Source organism: Musca autumnalis, unplaced genomic scaffold (assembly GCF_047663935.1).
Source record: "Musca autumnalis isolate F117 unplaced genomic scaffold, ASM4766393v1 scaffold_1, whole genome shotgun sequence".
Lineage (NCBI taxonomy): Eukaryota > Metazoa > Arthropoda > Insecta > Diptera > Muscidae > Musca > Musca autumnalis.
The window spans coordinates 147,951,616-147,969,546 of NW_027411644.1; the positions used below are offsets into that span (position 1 = coordinate 147,951,616).

A 17,931-nucleotide genomic window follows, 5' to 3' on the forward strand; every position below is an offset into this window, starting at 1 on the left:
GTTCACTGAACTGTAATCAGTCGGTAACCGTACGATCAACGAACGATTCACAATCTAGTTCAACATGTCGTTCACAAATACATATAATGACGACGTCGTCTTTGTTAAGGGATGCCCTTGTAATGTGATCAGCTTGTTTATGTTTTGGATCAAGGTACATGGAATAGCTTTTCGAAAATGAAGATTTCTACAAAAACATACGAGACCTAACATATTACAATATGTCGAATCCATTACCTATTGAATCTGCCTTTTTGGACAGAAAAAAATATTTAAAATGACAATTTCTACACACACACAACATACGATTTTTTCCAGCCACCTAAATGAAGCATGTTTTTTCTAAAATTAATCTTTCTTTAAGAATGCAATAATACTATGTAAATATAAGCTCTGTTCCTTTACGTGCAAAAATCTTCAAGTTTTACCACTTTTTACTCGAAAAGCGTTCCTTTACTTCAGTTACAATACAATTCATATTGTAGCAGTTTACAACTTTTACTACTTTTGCCAGTTTTAACATTTTCAAAAGTAAAGGAACAGACCAATAATATTTTTGTTATGGAGTAGTTAAATTATATTAGTCTTTTGTTTGTTTGTATTTGGTGTATGTATGCGTCGTTTTCATCAAACGACCGATTAAGAGCCGGTGAACGATTTTGATCCGAATGATTGAACTGGACAGTGAACTATGAACTATATTTCTGACCTAGTTCAGTTTAAAGAGCTGAGCTATTTAACTAGATCTTTCAAATGAACTAGATTGTACAACTCTAATGGGATGACCTTCTACATACACCCTATAAATTTCGAGTTTTTAGGTTAATGCTAAGTTTACATTTACGAAATCCACTCGATTTCAACTGTCAATTCCACAGCTCAAACGTCAAATGAAATCTCATCTGGATTTCATTTGACGTTTAACCTATGGATTTGACAGTTGAAATCGAGTGGATTTCGTAAATGTAAACCAAGCATAAGGAAACATTTTTATGAAAATCCAAGTACATAGTCCCAATTTACATTAGGCGAGTTTACTTGCGGCAATTGTCATTTTGTAGGAGAGAGAGGTGAGGCATATGCATGGTACAATAAGAAAGGTAGATGCATCGCCGAATTGCTACAACAAAGCAACTTTTTTTGTAATGTAAACTGTCAAAATTTTCGCCAAATGGTCTCTTGTTGTCTCTTTTTATCGCTTGTGTTTGCCTATAAAGTGTAGACATGCTATCTCTTACTTACCGAATCATATGGTTTTTTGTTTTGATTTTTCATGGCGAATTGATAGTTTTTTGACGTTTTAGATTCGATCAGCTGGGCTGAGGCATCTACCTTTCTAATTGTACCATGGGCATATGGTAACCCTTTGCCTCTCAACACCCTCTCTCACCAACAAACTGACAATTGCCGCAAGTAAACTCGCCTAATGTAAATTGGGACATAGTTCTATTTCATATCCCTAATGCCATGTTCATACCAGCATTTGAATCACGTCGTTCGTTCTCATAATTATGTACACGAATTAACCCGTTTATACGACATGGTACATAATTCATACCAAAATGATTCATATTTTCATACTTTTTTTATTTACTGATTTTAAAGAAAGTTTCGTCCAAAAAACGAGTAAAATTAATTGATATGAACTAAAAAACTATTTGTTCTTCTTTCAGATATCTATTTAATATTTAATTATATTATTTTCATTCATCTTTTCTATTTTTTCCCACAATTATGGTGTTTTCAGCACATTTTTTAATTTTTTAATTTTTATGTTTGTATACAGACTTTCTGGCAGGAATTTGATTTTTGTTTCTAAATTTGTACGCGAATTTGAAACGATGGACAAGAAATGCAACTGCAATAAAAGAAAAGAGAAAATTTGCTATAATTTGAACGTATACTAGTAGCTAAACCGTTTACTTTTTATTCATGTTTTGCAGTTTTTCTAAAAATGTTTGGGTTTTTAATGAATTTTAATTTTTTTCTGTCATAATTAATTTATTTCGATAAATTCTCTCATTTGTTAGAGATGGGACATATTTTATGGTCGTTCTGGGAGTAATTTAAATTGACAATGTACACAAATCGTTGTTCGTTCTCAAAATTTCGTAATTGGGGGTCGAACAACGAATAGAGAGCGAATTACCGCCAGTCTGAACAAGGCATAATAAACAAAACTAAATACAACAAACATGTATTCCATAATACGAATAACGGTAAATTTTATAAAAATTAAAAAAATAATAGGGAAAAAGTGCACATACACCCCAATGAAATATTGAGATTACCGTAAAATTTATGGAATAAACAATACAAAGTTTACATTTTATTGCTTTATCGAACGTCTTTGGTTGTTCATGATATCTTTTTGAAAAAAAGGAACATATTTGTGGATTAATTGCCGTTATTTAAGGTCACACTTCGCATATAGCTCGTTAAAGCGGGCCCTTGCATATTTCTTTGAGTTTTTAGTCTGGTAGTTTTAAAAAAAAAAAAAACTGAAAATACATTGGGACTAATCATTTTGAGATCCTAGAGCGCTTTGAAGTTGTTCTCGTGGATAGTATATGCTCCTGAGCTTCGCTAAATGTACGAATTCCTGATTTTTCTTATAAAGTTTATAGTTTTCACAGCATTCCAAGGAGCAAATTACATGCAGAAGCATTGGAATTACCTTGTAATAAGGTCTGATATAATTTTTGGACATTAACTGAATCAGAAATTTTCAACATTATTTTACAAACGCTCCTAAATTTTCCAAAGCATCAAAATAAAAGCACCACCTAGAACAAGAAAAAGAGCAGCAATACCCAGCTGACTGAACTGGGTTGTAGTGTTAGTGTCAAATTCCATACGACATTTTATGTATTTATTTCTATGTTCGATGTATATTAGGGATATATATTTTCTTAAGAAGAAATTTATTCATCAGAAAAAAAAACTATTTCCCATAAAGACTCCTTCATATCATTGACATGTAACCTCCTCCAGGTCCGAACGACATGGCGCACACTAAAACACCGCTAACTTTGCTCGCTCAAATTTGTCGTGTAAAAAGTTTCTAAAGCGAGAGCCATTCAGCGCCATTTTTGTTCAAAGAGAAGTGAACATTTTGCAACATTTTTGGTGTAAGAGAACGCATTTCGGGGAAACATGTTCAAAATGTGTAAAAACTTTTTAGTTCTGGAACGAAGCTACTATTAACTACTATGCTCTCGTATTATGACCGTTAGGGTCACTTAAAGCGCTATAAATGTCAGATAATTTTACATTGCTGATTCAATGGATGCTCGAGGATTGTACCAGACATTATTACAAGGTGATTGCAAAGCTTCTGCATGTAATTTGCGCCTTAGAATGCTGTGAAACCTATAAACTTTATGACAAAACTCAGGAATTCGTACATTTCGCGAAGTTCTGGAGCATATAATGTCCGCTAGGACAACTTCAAAGCGCTCTAGGATCTCAAAATTATCAGTCCCGCTGTATTTTCTGGGGTTTTATAAAGTAACAAACTCAAAGAATTCTTCAAATATCTACATTAACGAACTATACGCGAAGTCTGACCTTAAATAACGGCAATTAATCCACAAATATGTATGTTCCTTTTTTGTCAAAAAGATATCATGGACAACCAAAGACGTTCGATAAAGCAATAAAATGTAAACTATGTATTGTTTATTCCATAAATTTTACGTTAATCTCAATATTTCATTGGGGTGTATGTACACTTTTTCGCTATTAGTCCCAATTTACATTGGGCGAGTTTACTTGCGGCAATTGTCATTTTGTAGGAGAGAGAGGTGAGGCATATGGTAACCCTTTGCCTCTCAGCACCCTCTCTCACCTACAAACTGACAATTGCCGCAAGTAAACTCGCCTAATGTAAATTGGGACTTATTTTTTTTTTAATTTTTTTAGAATTTACCGTTTTTCGAATTGTGGAATATATTTTTGTTGCATTTAATTTTGTTTATTAGGGATATGAAATAGAACTATGTACTTGGATTTTCATAAAAATGTTTCCTTACCCTTAAAACTAGAGATTTATAGGGTGTATGTAGACTTTTTTGGTTGACTGTATGTATATTCCAAAATCATTTCTTAAACATTTGATTTCATTCCTGGTTGAGCATGTCAAGCTGTGTATAAGTGGTGCAAACAAGGAAAATTGTCTCGTGTGCTGTACAGAAAAAGTAATTTCGTTGGAGAAGATAATTTGCTGAGGATATTTCTTTTGGTGGATTATTCGACATTGGCTGTGGAGCTGGAAGCGGTGAATATTTGATGTTTTATTATTTTTTGAAGTGTGGAGTACTCCTTTATTTCTTTCTGGTGGCTGTTAATTGAAAAAGAATTGAATTTATAAGTGGCCGTATACATGGCCGACAAATAGTAAGTTTACATTTACGAAATCCACTCGATTCCAACTGTCAATTCCATTGCTTAAACGTCAAATGAAATCGAATGGATTTCGGATGAGTTTTCATTTGACGTATACACAAAGGAAGTGACAGTTGAAATGGAGTGGATTTCGTAAATGTAAACCAAGTAAAAGTTGAGGTTATGGATGCTACGGCATCTATACCTCAGGGTATGAGTGAGTGTGTTATGCTTGGTTTACATTTACGAAATCCACTCGATTTCAACTGTCAATTCCATTGCATAAACGTCAAATGAAATCCTATGGATTTCAGATGAGTTTTCATTTGACGTATACGCAAAGGAATTGACATTTGAAATCGAGTGGATTTCGTAAATGTAAACAAAGCATTAGTGTTACGAATGATTGTAACTTCGGCGTGTGTACCAGAAGCAAAAGGGTTTTGGAAAATGGCAGACGTGTTGAAAATACAGTTAAGCAGGCCGATGCAGAGAAAATGAGTCAAGGGGAAAAGAAGTGGCGATTAAATAATGATCCTGTGTATTACAATGCTGAACATAAAGGTAAGTTCATGTGCTTGTTTATTCAAGCGAAGCAGATAATGTGAAAAATAAAAGTGTGAAAAATGGGCTATACCTGATGGATAAAATTAAGGACGAAAATCCCAAGGAATTAGAAAAGATTATAAGAGTTCATGCCATCGGTGTCACATTATATAGAGTGACTTTTGAAGATGCTGCTTCGGCAAATGTTTTCCTCGACAACGAGGAGCTGAAGAGGAAAAAATTAAAGGCTTTGTACCCAGAAATTTTGTGGAAACCTTTGGGTAATACGTAATGTTCCGGTATGCTATTCGGAGGAAGAGTTGTTGAGGGATATTGTTGCGGATAGGAAGGTCTCATCAGTGAGAAGATTTGCGAGGAAGGAAAACAAAGATGATGACAATCCTGTGCCAACGAAAACTGTTAAAATTGTGGGGTAAAGTCATGTATTTGTGTAATAGTAAGGATCATGGGTGCCATGAGTAGGACAAATGTCTCACTTGGTCTAAATGAAATCGAGACGAATAAAATCATGACTAGATAGAAGATGTCGAAGAAGGAGGTTTTAAATTTATATAAAAACCAGAATCGTGTTGACATTCTATTGGATGATGAAACTAACTTTCCATCTCTACCTACAGGTGGCAAAAAGAGCAGTGGTGGTGTGATACATAGCCAACCTGACAACATTGACAACGATGTGAATAGAATCCTTACATCTTTCACTTACAACTCTGTGTTAAAAAAGACGAAAAAACCCTATGTCCATAGGCCGGGAGGCTAAAAGGGCTTTTAATGAGCCGTCCCCATGAAGACCTTTATACATGCCAGACAGTCACAGAGTCACCGAGTTGGAGAAAATAACGGTCGAGTTACTAAAATTCATGAAAGTCTTCTTTAAGTCAACCGAAAATGTTGTGGCAACTGATGCCATGACACATTTCTAAGCCAGAATTCAGATGAGTGGTGTCAATATTGGCAGTGAAGACAACAATGAAATCCAACAATCATGATGGACAAAGTAAAGGTATTTCTATATAAAATTATATTGAATTCTATTTAAACAAGTATAAATATGATATAGTAGTCCTATCTGACATTTTTGCAGAAGATCACCGAAACAAGAACAAGTTTATCAACTTTAATCTCATCCAAAAATTTAGAGCTGATTACTATGGTGGTGTAGCCATTGGTATTAAGAAGCAAATAAAATGTATGAAAATGTAATTTTGTGTGGTGACTTTAACGCCAGAAATTACTGTTGGGGCGACAGAATAATCTCGCGGAAAGGAAGAGAATTGGAAATTGCGGCTGCTAAGGCGAGATTAGTATGTCTAAATAATGGAAATATTACGTTCAGAAGAAACAGTGACTCCCAGGGATCGGTTCCTGACTTGACCTTCGTGAGTCATAATATACAGGCTACATGGAACGTGCTCGAGTGGCATTGGGGTGGCAGTGGTCATCTTCCTATATCCATCGAGATTGAGGGGCATGGTGCCCGAAATGGAAAATTCCTTCATAAGAAAAAGCTTATAAGTGCTTTGGTCAGTCTGGAGTTAGAACCAGATTTCTCGATGATCGAAAACATGATGAATGAGGAGGTGAAGGCTGCCACTTCAAACTTGGACTCTAACAGAGTCCCTAAGTATTACTGGAACGACAAACTAGCAACGCATTATAGACTTCAGCTTGCGGCGGTTAAAAAGGTAAGGAAATATCCATGTTATAACAATCTCGTTAAGGCGAGAGAGGAGGTGGAGAAATGGAAGGACATAGTATGGAAGGCAAAAAATAATAGTTTCTTGGCCAAAAATGGAGGAAATAAATAAGGAGTCGAACTCACGGGCTGCATGGAGATTCATTAATAATGTCAGAAACCGATCGAACTTTGTGGCAAGGATGTGGAATGACGAAAATAATGAGGATTACTTGAAACTCTTAAAATACCAATGTAGTCTCTAGCAGGTCGATGGTTCTGGATGCTGAAATAGACTCGGATCCTGTGGTATTCGAACTTGATAATCTCGAAGAAGTCCTTGAGAAGAAAAATAAAGATTTAGCGGCTGGACATGACGGAATTACATATGAAATGTTAAGGGCACTTCCAGGTCTATCAAAAAGGGCTGTGCCCACAGCGATGACCAATGCATTCATGGAGAATTCAATAGGAGACAGCTGGAGAATTATAAAAATTGTTCCAATTCCGAAGCCCAACAAGGATCTGGAATTGATTACGAACTATAGACCAATTTCACTTATGTCCGTTTTTCTAAAGTGTATGAACACCTGGAGAAGAATGATGTTTTGCCTATTCGGTCCTTTGCCTACAGAAGTGGGATGTCAACTTCGACGTGCCTTAATGAGATTCTGCATCGAGTTGCCTTACTAAAAGCCAATAACTTCAAGGTTCTAGTCCTAAACTTAGATATCAACAACGCTTATAACTGTGTCTGCATAGATTTACTTGCAGATATAATGAAAGAGAATAGCTTGAATACCTTTATTACTAATTGGATTATTAATTTTCTTTTGAAGCGTATCTTAAGACTTGGCGATAAGGAGATTGAGGTGACAGATGGCCTCCCACGGGGAAGCTGTTTGTCTCCCCTCCTTTTCAATTTGTACACGGCAAGGTTGCAAAGTCTGTAGGATTCCAAGACACTAATTTTCCAGTATGCAGACGATTTCATGATTATGGTGTTTGATCGCGACTTTGATGTTGCAATGGAACATTTGCAAAGAAAGCTGGTTGTGTTTAAAAGAAGATCTGCGCAATTGAATCTGGACTGCAACCCAGAGAAGTCTAAATCAATGTATTTTGCTAAAAACAGCATCTAACAGATCCAATTGAGTGTAGATGGCAAACCAATTCAACAGCTGAAGAAACTTAAGTTCTTTAACTGTCTACGATCATTATGACTCTATCAATTATCATAATAGAACGAATCTTCTGAAATGTATTAACGCGGTCAAAGGTGACCTTCACCCCAAAACATTTCTTAAAGTTTATAAGAGTATTGTGAGATCAAAAATCGAATATGGCAGAACTACCACTGCACTCTCACCGGCATATGTGAACAAAAAACTAGAGCGGATGCAGAATCAAATGATAAAAAGATCCCTAGGAGTATCCAGGTAATCACCTACTCATTCTGTCTATGCCATGGCGGGAGAAATCCCTCCGAAATATGGGGCTAAAATTCTCACTGCGAGAGAGATTATTAAAAACAAGCTGTGAAACAAATGCCTTTATGAGATTATTGCGGACAATCCACTAGTTAAATCCAGTTATAGTGCGGTTTTCCATGAGTTTTCTGAAGCTTTAACAAAATCAAGGTGATACCTTACATCAAGCAAGACCATCTAGTTATCAGATCCAATGTTATTCCTGCAAGTAAGCAGAATTTAAGCAACGAAATCATTCAGTCTATATACAACAGAGAATTGGCTTATTACAAGTTCAACGATTTTGTGATATTTGCGAGAGATGCCTCGCCGAATGAATTTGCAACGGGTTGCGGTATTCTTAACGTGACCAAGGGTCACAGATTCCTTTTTAAACTCAATATCAAGCCCTCATCAACTTCCGGTGAACTCTTCGCACTGCGAAAGGAACTTGAAATTGCTGCTGAGGATGACCGGGTTGTCTTTTTCACCGATAGCCTTGCGGCCTGTAAGGCTCTAGGCGCCGTGGGCTCTGACAACTGGCTTGTAGCTGATTTTTACAATGTATTATGGAATTCGTCGATCTTGCAATGTCATGTGGTATAGACCCCAGGACATATACGTATCCAGATCAACGAAGAAGTGGATTATTTTGCGAGGGAGGCTGCTGAAGCTGGTGCGCCTATAGATGCGGATCTTACTCCGGGAGAAGCATTGTGAGCATTTTAAAGGTTGGGGACATGGTACAATTATTACAGGAAAAAGCAAGTGTTGTTGTACAACAATCGATACAACAACCACATAGAAATTTGTTTTTGTACGTAATACTAGTGCCATAACCATATGGGCAAAAATTTAAACAAATATAAACACATTTTGAGGGTTGATAAATATTGTTTTGAAAAATGTTATTGTAAAATGTCTTTTCCGCTAAATAAATAAATAAATAACATTTCCACTAAATAATAAATAAATTCCTTGTTAAGAAGGAGTTTTTTGCGGTATGTATGTATATCTCTAAATAAAATATTCACAATCAATAATTGATTGTTTTTCAGATGATATCAATAATTATGAAGAGGACGAGGATGACAAAACCTATTGCATTGGAGGATGTCGACAGACTTTTCTGCATCTTGCTTGAAAAAAGATGGTAACATGTTGTGTGACACATTTTTATGAAGATTTGGATGAACTGGTGCAAGACTTTGAGTCTATAAACTCGACACAACAGATCATCAAGATGATGTGGCAATATGTTACAGTTCACAAACAGAAACTACAAAAAAAAAAAACATTGTTCCACAACATCCCATACGGGACAAGGGAGACTTCTCTCATATCAATGAGTGCACCCCGATTCATATTTAGCTCAATGATATGGGACCTACTGTTTATCGCCGAGTCCGAACGGCGTGTCTTAAGACACCACTTGTGGAGAAGTTTATCAAAGCTGAAATACTCAGGAAATGTCGCCAACATTACAGAGGAGTATTTTGCCACCGTTGAAAAATGTTTGATATTGCTTGGCAGGGGAATCGAACCCCCGACCTTCTACGTGCAAGGCGGGCGTGCATACCATTGCACCACGGTGGCACCCACAAACAGAAACTACTCGAACATACATTCGCCGATGAGAAGAAGTTTGACTTGTACAGCCGTTGAAGTTGGTACCGGTAATAAGGAAGATGACTTGAATTTATATGAAGAACTATTTGCATCTGTAATGATATTGGTGGATAGCACAATGAATGACCGGCCATTGCATAGAATGTTTTTGCTACTGCCCTCGAAGAAAATGTATCCTGATTATTGAACATCCCATTGATTTGAGATTAATTGCCACAGTAATGCCTGTCAATTCAATGAACCGGGTTCACAAATTTACAAAGATGCTAAAACATTGAAGAAAATATTTACCCAAAGAAGGTTACAATTGGAAACGGGTAAAGTGAAACTCATAAAGAGGCCAAATCATTGATGAGTGCTGCCATTGCCGCCCTCAAAGAGGAAGTAAATAGTTCAGATGATGAAGAGACCACTCAAAAAGGAAAAGGACCAATGTGGGCCCTATTCGATCATCATTAGAATGCACCAGGTTTCTCAAAGAGCCTCCATTGCGTACATAATTACGGAAGCTACCTATGCGCATATTCCATCCGAAATATTTTGAACTTGTAAAATGTGCCATTTCCATGTGTCAAATGCACACGAAGTTAAATAAAGAAGATACCATGAAAAACGTTTTTTAAAAAAAGTTTCCACATTATTGAGCTAACATGAGTCGGCGTGCATTTATTGATATATCGTCATCATAAATGCCCAATGTCGTAACTAACAAAATAATAATTTCACAGGAGAAGCAAAAAACGTTTTAAAATGAAAAGCTGTTTTATAGAATATCCATCTTATGAAGGCGAGTAAATGGGATAAGTAATGAAAACAAAACCGCGGAAACACTTGGTTTTGGGATGCGCCATTACAACAAAATCTGCAATGTTATCCCTTTTTCGAAATGCATTTTCTTGAATAGGATCGTTTTTTTATAACGTAGAAGCTTGAAATTTTGCCAGATTATGTGCTTTAGTCTTATGTATTAGATTCAATCAAAAAGCGAATACCTATTGATTTTTTGTATTGGTAATAATCTATCTATATATATAATAGCTATATTACATTACGTGTATTTCATGTGTATGTTTTGCATTTTTTACATCTACATGTTGTACACATAGTGTGATCCATATAAAAAATTTCATCTTTCAAAATGATGTGTGAACCCATGTGTAACTTTTTCGTTTTAGAGCCCTTCCTATTTTTGTATGTACAATAAATAGAAAACAGCTGATTTGTTTGTTTTGATGAATGCAGAAATTTGCAAAATTTGCTGAAAGAAATAATTTCTTAAAGAAACTTAAATAAATCGATTTGATAAACGATTTGTTTACATTTATAGGTTATGTCACACTAAAAAACATATACTGGTGTAATAGCAAAAAATATAAATCATATGTAAAATGTCATTTTTCGCACACACAAAGAATTACACGAGGACAAAAAAATTCAAAACATACATATAAAATACACGTAATGTAATATAGCTATAAAAGAGCAGTGAGGTATTCACTGACTGACTGATTCATCAGCGCACAGACGAAACCGCTGAAGCTAGAATGTTGAAATTTTGGGTGTAGGTTGCTGTTGGTGTGTAGGAGTGAGATAAGGCTGGGTTTTAGAAAATTCGATCTAGAAGTGTACGAAAAGTACTAAAAGGTACTAAATATGGTACCCTTGGTATTAGGCCAACGGGAAGAGCTAGAATTATGAAATTTGGAATGAGGGTAACTGATGGAGAGTTATGCCAAGTTTACACTTACGCTCCAAAATCCACTGGATTTCACAAGCTGTTGTAAATTGAATTAGGCATCAAAATAATGCGACAATATAGAACTTTACTGCTTTATTTCGAAATTATCGTAAAATTATCTGTATATCGTATTAATTGTGTATAATACTAACAAAAATAAAAAATGATTTTTATCGTTGAGACATGATAATAATAAATTTCGGTTGTGTTCAGAACGTGGAAAATATTACTACTTGCCGTAGTTTTCCCGTTTAGTGCTACAAATGCGTTCCCGTACTCCGAAATCTGGCCAGACTTGCGCTTCTCTTTAAACGAAAATTGCGCTGAATAACAAACACCCTCTTCTCCTGTTTTCTGCCACACAAATTTGGCATAGTAGAAACTAGCAGCATGGTAATTGGCATCTGAATATGATAGCTGATACTTTGATTTTGACATTTCTGCTGGAATTTTTGCAATTTCCGTAATTTTTCCGTTCCCGTATTTTTTAAGAAATTTGTATGGGAAAGCAATTTTTGACAATTCGCCCTTTTTCTAACATTACCGTTAAAAAAGTACGGGAACACAATGGAAAATATCATTGTAAAAAAAGTTATTATGTTACTTTTTTCACGTTGTTTACATATTTTGATAATAAATTTTTTTGTTGCCGCAATTGACCATCTACCTTGTTTATTGTGATACGTGAAAAGTGTTGCAACTTTTGGTACTTTATTAGGCAAAAACAGGGTTGTATATCATGAGTGCTGTGATTTCAATGTTGATTTCGCTGAAATCACGAAATGAGATGATTTCATTTTTGTATGCGAAATCATGATAAATTTTGCTTGATTTCGCGCGAAATCACGAAAAGCCTTCCAAATCACGAAACGACGCCGAATGTAAACCAAGCATTAAAAAGATTTACAAAAGGGTTTTTGGAAATTCGACCTATAAGTGTACGAAAAGTTCTAAAATTTACAAAATTTAGTACCAAATGAATATTTTGAACGGATATAACTAGAATCATGGAATTTGGTATGGAAATCAAGGTTGGGGAGTGGTGTCGATATAAGGAAATGGTTTTGGGAATTCTTACCTATGTGTATGAAAAGTACTAAATTGTACTGAATTTAATACAACATAGATTTGGTTGAACCGATAGAGCTGGAATCCCGAAATTTGGAATGAGGGTCACTGATGAAGAGTAACTATGAAAGGTTTTTTAAAATTCGTACTATAAGTGCACGAAAAGTACTAATTGGTACAAAATTTGGTACATTTTGATATATGGTACATAATTTTGTTCAATTTGTAATTTTGTAAAGGGGTAGAACTGGAATTTTGAAATTCGGTATTAGATTATAGAAATTGGTGTTTAGAGAGGAGGTAGAAAGGAGGTTTTGAAAATTCTTACCTTTTATACAAAAAGTACTAAATAATATTATAATTGGTTTCAGGGGAACAGATAAAGCTGAAAAAGTGAATTGTGGTTGGGATATATGTTGAATATTAGGAAATAATTTTTGAAACTGGTGAATTTTGTAGAAGACTCTTTTCTGTGTAAATAGAGTCAGGTAGATTTCTTTGTAAGCATGTCGTCTAAGAATCTATGTCTAAAAATAATCAACTGTCGGCCATAAATAATGGAACAAATGTCGTACCCAAAATAGTAAAGATAGCGAAGGGTCGATAATAAAATATGTATTTTCCATTATCGGCGCAACGTGTGTGTGCACGGCGTCATAATGTATTTATAGATGCAGCGTGCATTTCTAATGTGCGTCCAAACGGAATGTATGTGTATGTGTGTTATTGTTAGATTATAAGATTTAGTTTTAAGGTAGAATGTAAATAAAGAAGAGTCTCTCTAAAGCAACGAAGCGAACAACATCGCTAACGCGGGTGTTTTCATTCTCTTAGGTTATTTTTCCTTTAGTTTCTTGGGTGCATTTGTGATGAGACTAGGAGTCGTCTCATCATTTGGTGACCCCGACGTGATAGTTCACGTAGTGTAAAAAAATTACTGCTGTGATAGGCGAAGTGATAGGCTCGCGATTTCAAAAAAAAAAAAAAAGAAATTTGTGTAGTTTATTCGTGTTAAGTGTAGTGACGTGGTAGGCTCTCATTTTCAAAAAAGAAAAGTGTGTTAGTTTGCGCGTAGTGTTATAACGTAATAGGCGCGTAGTTAAAAGTGACTACGTTAGGTTTATTCGTTAGGTTATAGAAATGCGCACAGTCGAAGCAAAGATTGTGTTAGGCCAATTTTTATAGCTACTAATAATAAAATAAATAAAGTGACAAAAAGTGTATTACGTGAAAATGAATTTTCAAGATTTCATCCAACATCAAAGGGTGTTGGGCGAATACATTGTTTCGCTTTATTTCGAACTGAGCAAAATTGCTCAGAAAAGTGTAACCAGGGAAACAAGGGAAAAATTGTTTAAAGTTGTTAGTTCCTTCACGGAAGCAAGAAGGGATTTTTTAGACAATGATAGGGAGCTCCGCGATATGGGAAAATTCCCATATGAAATGCATAGCATATTCGCCTCAGGTGTGCGGTATGCAATAAGAAAGTTCGACTTCTTAAATCGTCAAGTAAGGATAGATTTTGGGATCGAATTAAAGAAGGATTCGTTAGATACACGAATTCTTTCTAGATATAAATATATAGCTGAGATGGACAGCTTAAGTCCATTGGAACAGTATGAAAAAAGAAACATACTGCGCCATTCGAAAACATTAAAAGGTGGGTTAATAAGAAACCTTGAGTATTCGTTGAATGATTTGGAGACTGAGATCAGGACTGAGTTTCCAGACATAGAATATATCAAAGAAAGATACAATACTGCATCGTCAATATTGATGCAATATTTGAATGAGTTTCCTAAAGAGGATAATCTCGTAGAAAATTTCAACTTTTTACAAATTTGTTACCGCATGGTGAGATTTGGGAAATTTTCTAGAGTAGCACCTAAAGAGGTGAAGGTAAAAGATTATGAAGAGATCAATGGGAAATGGGTTCCCAAGATAAATACTAGGCAGGTAGATAGTAATTCAATTAGGAAGGTTGAAAATGTGACTATTCCTGAACTTAAGAAAATAGTAAAGTTTACAGGTAGTGTAGGGGAAACTGCGGAAAGGAAGAATGAAAACGTTCACGTTGATGTTTGGCGGAAATTAAATATCGAAGTCAACCAACTGCGTGAGAAAAATGAGCAGTTCAAGGCCAGATTGGAGCAAACAACCAAGGACTGGCAAATTGCTGAGAAGAAGGCTGCGACTGCTTATACGAAGGAAGCCGGTGTTGAACTCTGTGAGGTGCATGCAGAATTGGAGCTTCTACGCAAACAAATTAAAGAGGATGCACAGGCACGGATTGAGTTGGAAGGCAACATACAACATCTGCGTAACGAACTGACCTTCAAGGAAAAATTTCACTCAGAAGAAATTAATGAATTACGCACTGGTCTCTCTAAGCAATATGAGACCATATTACAACAGTCGTTGCAAGAGTTGCGTGAACAACACGAAGGAAAAATGCGTAAAATGGAAATGCTGTACGAGCAAAAGATTAAGGATCTCCAAGCAGAAGCCAATCGTGAGTCCGTTGCAGCTTCACGTGCTATCGAAGAATTAGATGTCTCGCATCAAAATATTGAAAGCCTGTATATTCGCATTAGTAAGTTGGAAGCTACAAATGCTGCATTGAATGGCAGAAATTCTGAGTTGGGAAAATTGCTCGCCAATGAACGAAGACGCCATACTTCTGATATTGCCAAAGTGGATGCGGAATTACAATTGCGTGATGAAGTGATACAACAGCTACAAGAAAGTGTTGCCTACGAAAAACTATTGTATGACGAAGAAAATTTAAGTCAAGGGAAATATGTTGTAACCACCAGAGAAATTGCTAAATATGAACCGAAGGTAACGGTAACAAACAAAGGTACAAATGAAGTGCAAGTCGACGGCAGGCGGTTTAAATGTAAAATTGCTCCCGTATCTCAATGGAATGTAACGAGTGCAGCACATGAACCATCAACCAATATTGTTATGAAGTCACTAAAATGGCAGATTGGCAAAAGCATAAAGACGTCGCCGTGTAATGCTGATGAGGAAGAAGTTACCGGTGCCGACGGTATCAAGCATACCATTATACGTCATGTGTCAAATCATCGTATAATTAATGAAGAAAGTTCTAGTGGCGAGAAGAATCCTCTAAGAAGAAAATGGATTTACCACGTATTTCATCGAGGGAAAAGAAGTCCTCATCCTAGCTGGTTGCTGAAGGTGTTGGGTGCCATCACCTAGAATTAAGTCATGATAATGCTCTATATTTTTTTATTATTAATAATTAAACTAAATAATGCCTTCAGCAGAAAATGAAAAGTATTACATTATGACAATGTTTAAGATAATATTCCTATTTTGTAAAAAATAACATTCATACATTATTGTTAAAAGATTAGAATACACTAAGACCAGAAGAGTGTTTAGTTTTGTATCTAAACTATTTTATGTAAATTGAGTCAGATATATAGCAAGCAAGAAAATGTTCAATGTCCTGTCCTAACAGTTAAAAGATTAGGATCTTTTAAGGCGGGGAGAATGGTGAATTTTGTAGAAGACTCTTTTCTGTGTAAATAGAGTCAGGTAGATTTCTTTGTAAGCATGTCGTCTAAGAATCTATGTCTAAAAATAATCAACTGTCGGCCATAAATAATGGAACAAATGTCGTACCCAAAATAGTAAAGATAGCGAAGGGTCGATAATAAAATATGTATTTTCCATTATCGGCGCAACGTGTGTGTGCACGGCGTCATAATGTATTTATAGATGCAGCGTGCATTTCTAATGTGCGTCCAAACGGAATGTATGTGTATGTGTGTTATTGTTAGATTATAAGATTTAGTTTTAAGGTAGAATGTAAATAAAGAAGAGTCTCTCTAAAGCAACGAAGCGAACAACATCGCTAACGCGGGTGTTTTCATTCTCTTAGGTTATTTTTCCTTTAGTTTCTTGGGTGCATTTGTGATGAGACTAGGAGTCGTCTCATCAGAAACGTTTACCTACATATGTGTACGAAAAGTTTGGTAAAATCTTCGTACCAAAACCATTTTGGTATTGTGTAAACGGTTAAGGTGAGAAATAGCTACGAGAGGGGAACCAAAAGTACTAAATATTTCTAAATTTAAATAATGTACTGAAATTAAGTAGTCAAGCGTGAAGTATCTTTTCAAAAAATGTTTTTTGTTCTGACCGCTTAATATGTTAATTTTAAAACGTGGTCCAATGCGACAATTTTGTTAACTAGAAGGTTTTTATCCCTGATAATAAAAAGGTCTAAATTGAAATGATTCAAAAAAATTCGCCGTTTTATACGGTTGACATACCTGTGCACATTAGTAAAATTTTTGTGTAAAAATGGTTTTCTAACCGTTCATGCCACAAATTCGTTTGAAAAATTTTCATAAAACCTTCAAAATACTGTAGATCTTCAAAACATTTAATTTTTTTTAAATTAAACTTTATATCTTCTGAGTATTCAAGGTCCAAATTTAAAGAAAATTGGACAATATAGATTTGTTCTTCTTTTAAAATACACTTAGTCGAGAGGTACTGTTATATGGGGATATACGAAAACGTGGATTTTTATGCCCATTTTGAATGCTGAAAATTTTGCGGACCTATTCGTTGGCGAAACCGCTGGTGCTAGAACCTTGTAAATGTTTAGTGTTTGGAAATTCGTACTGGAAGGGAATGCTGTGTTAGTGAAGGGGTAAAACCAAAAGTCGAGTCTGAAATTTGCAATATGAGTCGCTGTTGGTGTATGTCTGTGATATGAGGTCGTAGTTTTGGAAATTCGAAATAAAAATATATGGTAGCTGTGTAGGGGTGTGATGCGGCAGATTTTTTTTTATTTCCATTTCCATATTAAATATCTGTGGTTTTCCTACATAACGACATAAGTCTAAAAATTAAAATTTTCAGGAGAGTGAAAACAAAAATTTTTTGTAATATTTTCTACATGCCGATGATTTTGTTTTGGTTTTTTCTTACATACGGATAGAGCATGCCTAAAACAATCGTTATGTATAAAAAAATTTAATTTTTTTTATAAATGTACTTTTTATTAAATTTTTTTAAAAACATATCTTTGCTTGTGCGTCTTATTTTTTTCACAAAATGACATATTTATACTTATGTTGTATTCTATGAAAAAGAGCGGAGGAAAATGGATAACACATGTACAATTGTGTTGTTTTTCTGTGAATATTGTTTTACAAATTATTACCCAATCTTAATACAAATAAAACACATTTGATAAAAATTTGAATTAAAAAAATTTATTTCAAAGTGACGGAAAAAAACTAAAATAAAACCAAAAAATTTCATATTTTAGAAATGGAACGTTATTATAAGTTATTAATTACACTGCTCAACAAAATTGAAACAGTTGAATGTTTCAGACGAAGATGCAGTTG

At 35.1% G+C, this 17,931-nt stretch overlaps 2 protein-coding genes across 2 annotated transcripts in view; both read left to right on the plus strand.

The window, feature by feature from the left end:
- Positions 1-13,328, plus strand: part of LOC141388041 (lamin Dm0-like) — a 184,140-nt gene extending 170,812 nt beyond the window's left edge. Inside the window, exon 2 of the mRNA XM_073958129.1 lies at positions 13,021-13,328. The gene's annotated coding sequence lies outside the window, so the exon portion shown is untranslated. The remainder of the gene's footprint in view (positions 1-13,020) is intronic.
- Positions 13,329-13,472: 144 nt separating this feature from the next.
- Positions 13,473-16,405, plus strand: LOC141388067 (lamin-C-like). Its single transcript, XM_073958131.1, has one exon. The coding sequence runs from the start codon at positions 13,766-13,768 to the stop codon at positions 15,755-15,757; it is 1,992 nt and encodes a 663-aa protein (XP_073814232.1). The 5' UTR covers positions 13,473-13,765; the 3' UTR covers positions 15,758-16,405.
- Positions 16,406-17,931: the final 1,526 nt, after the last annotated feature.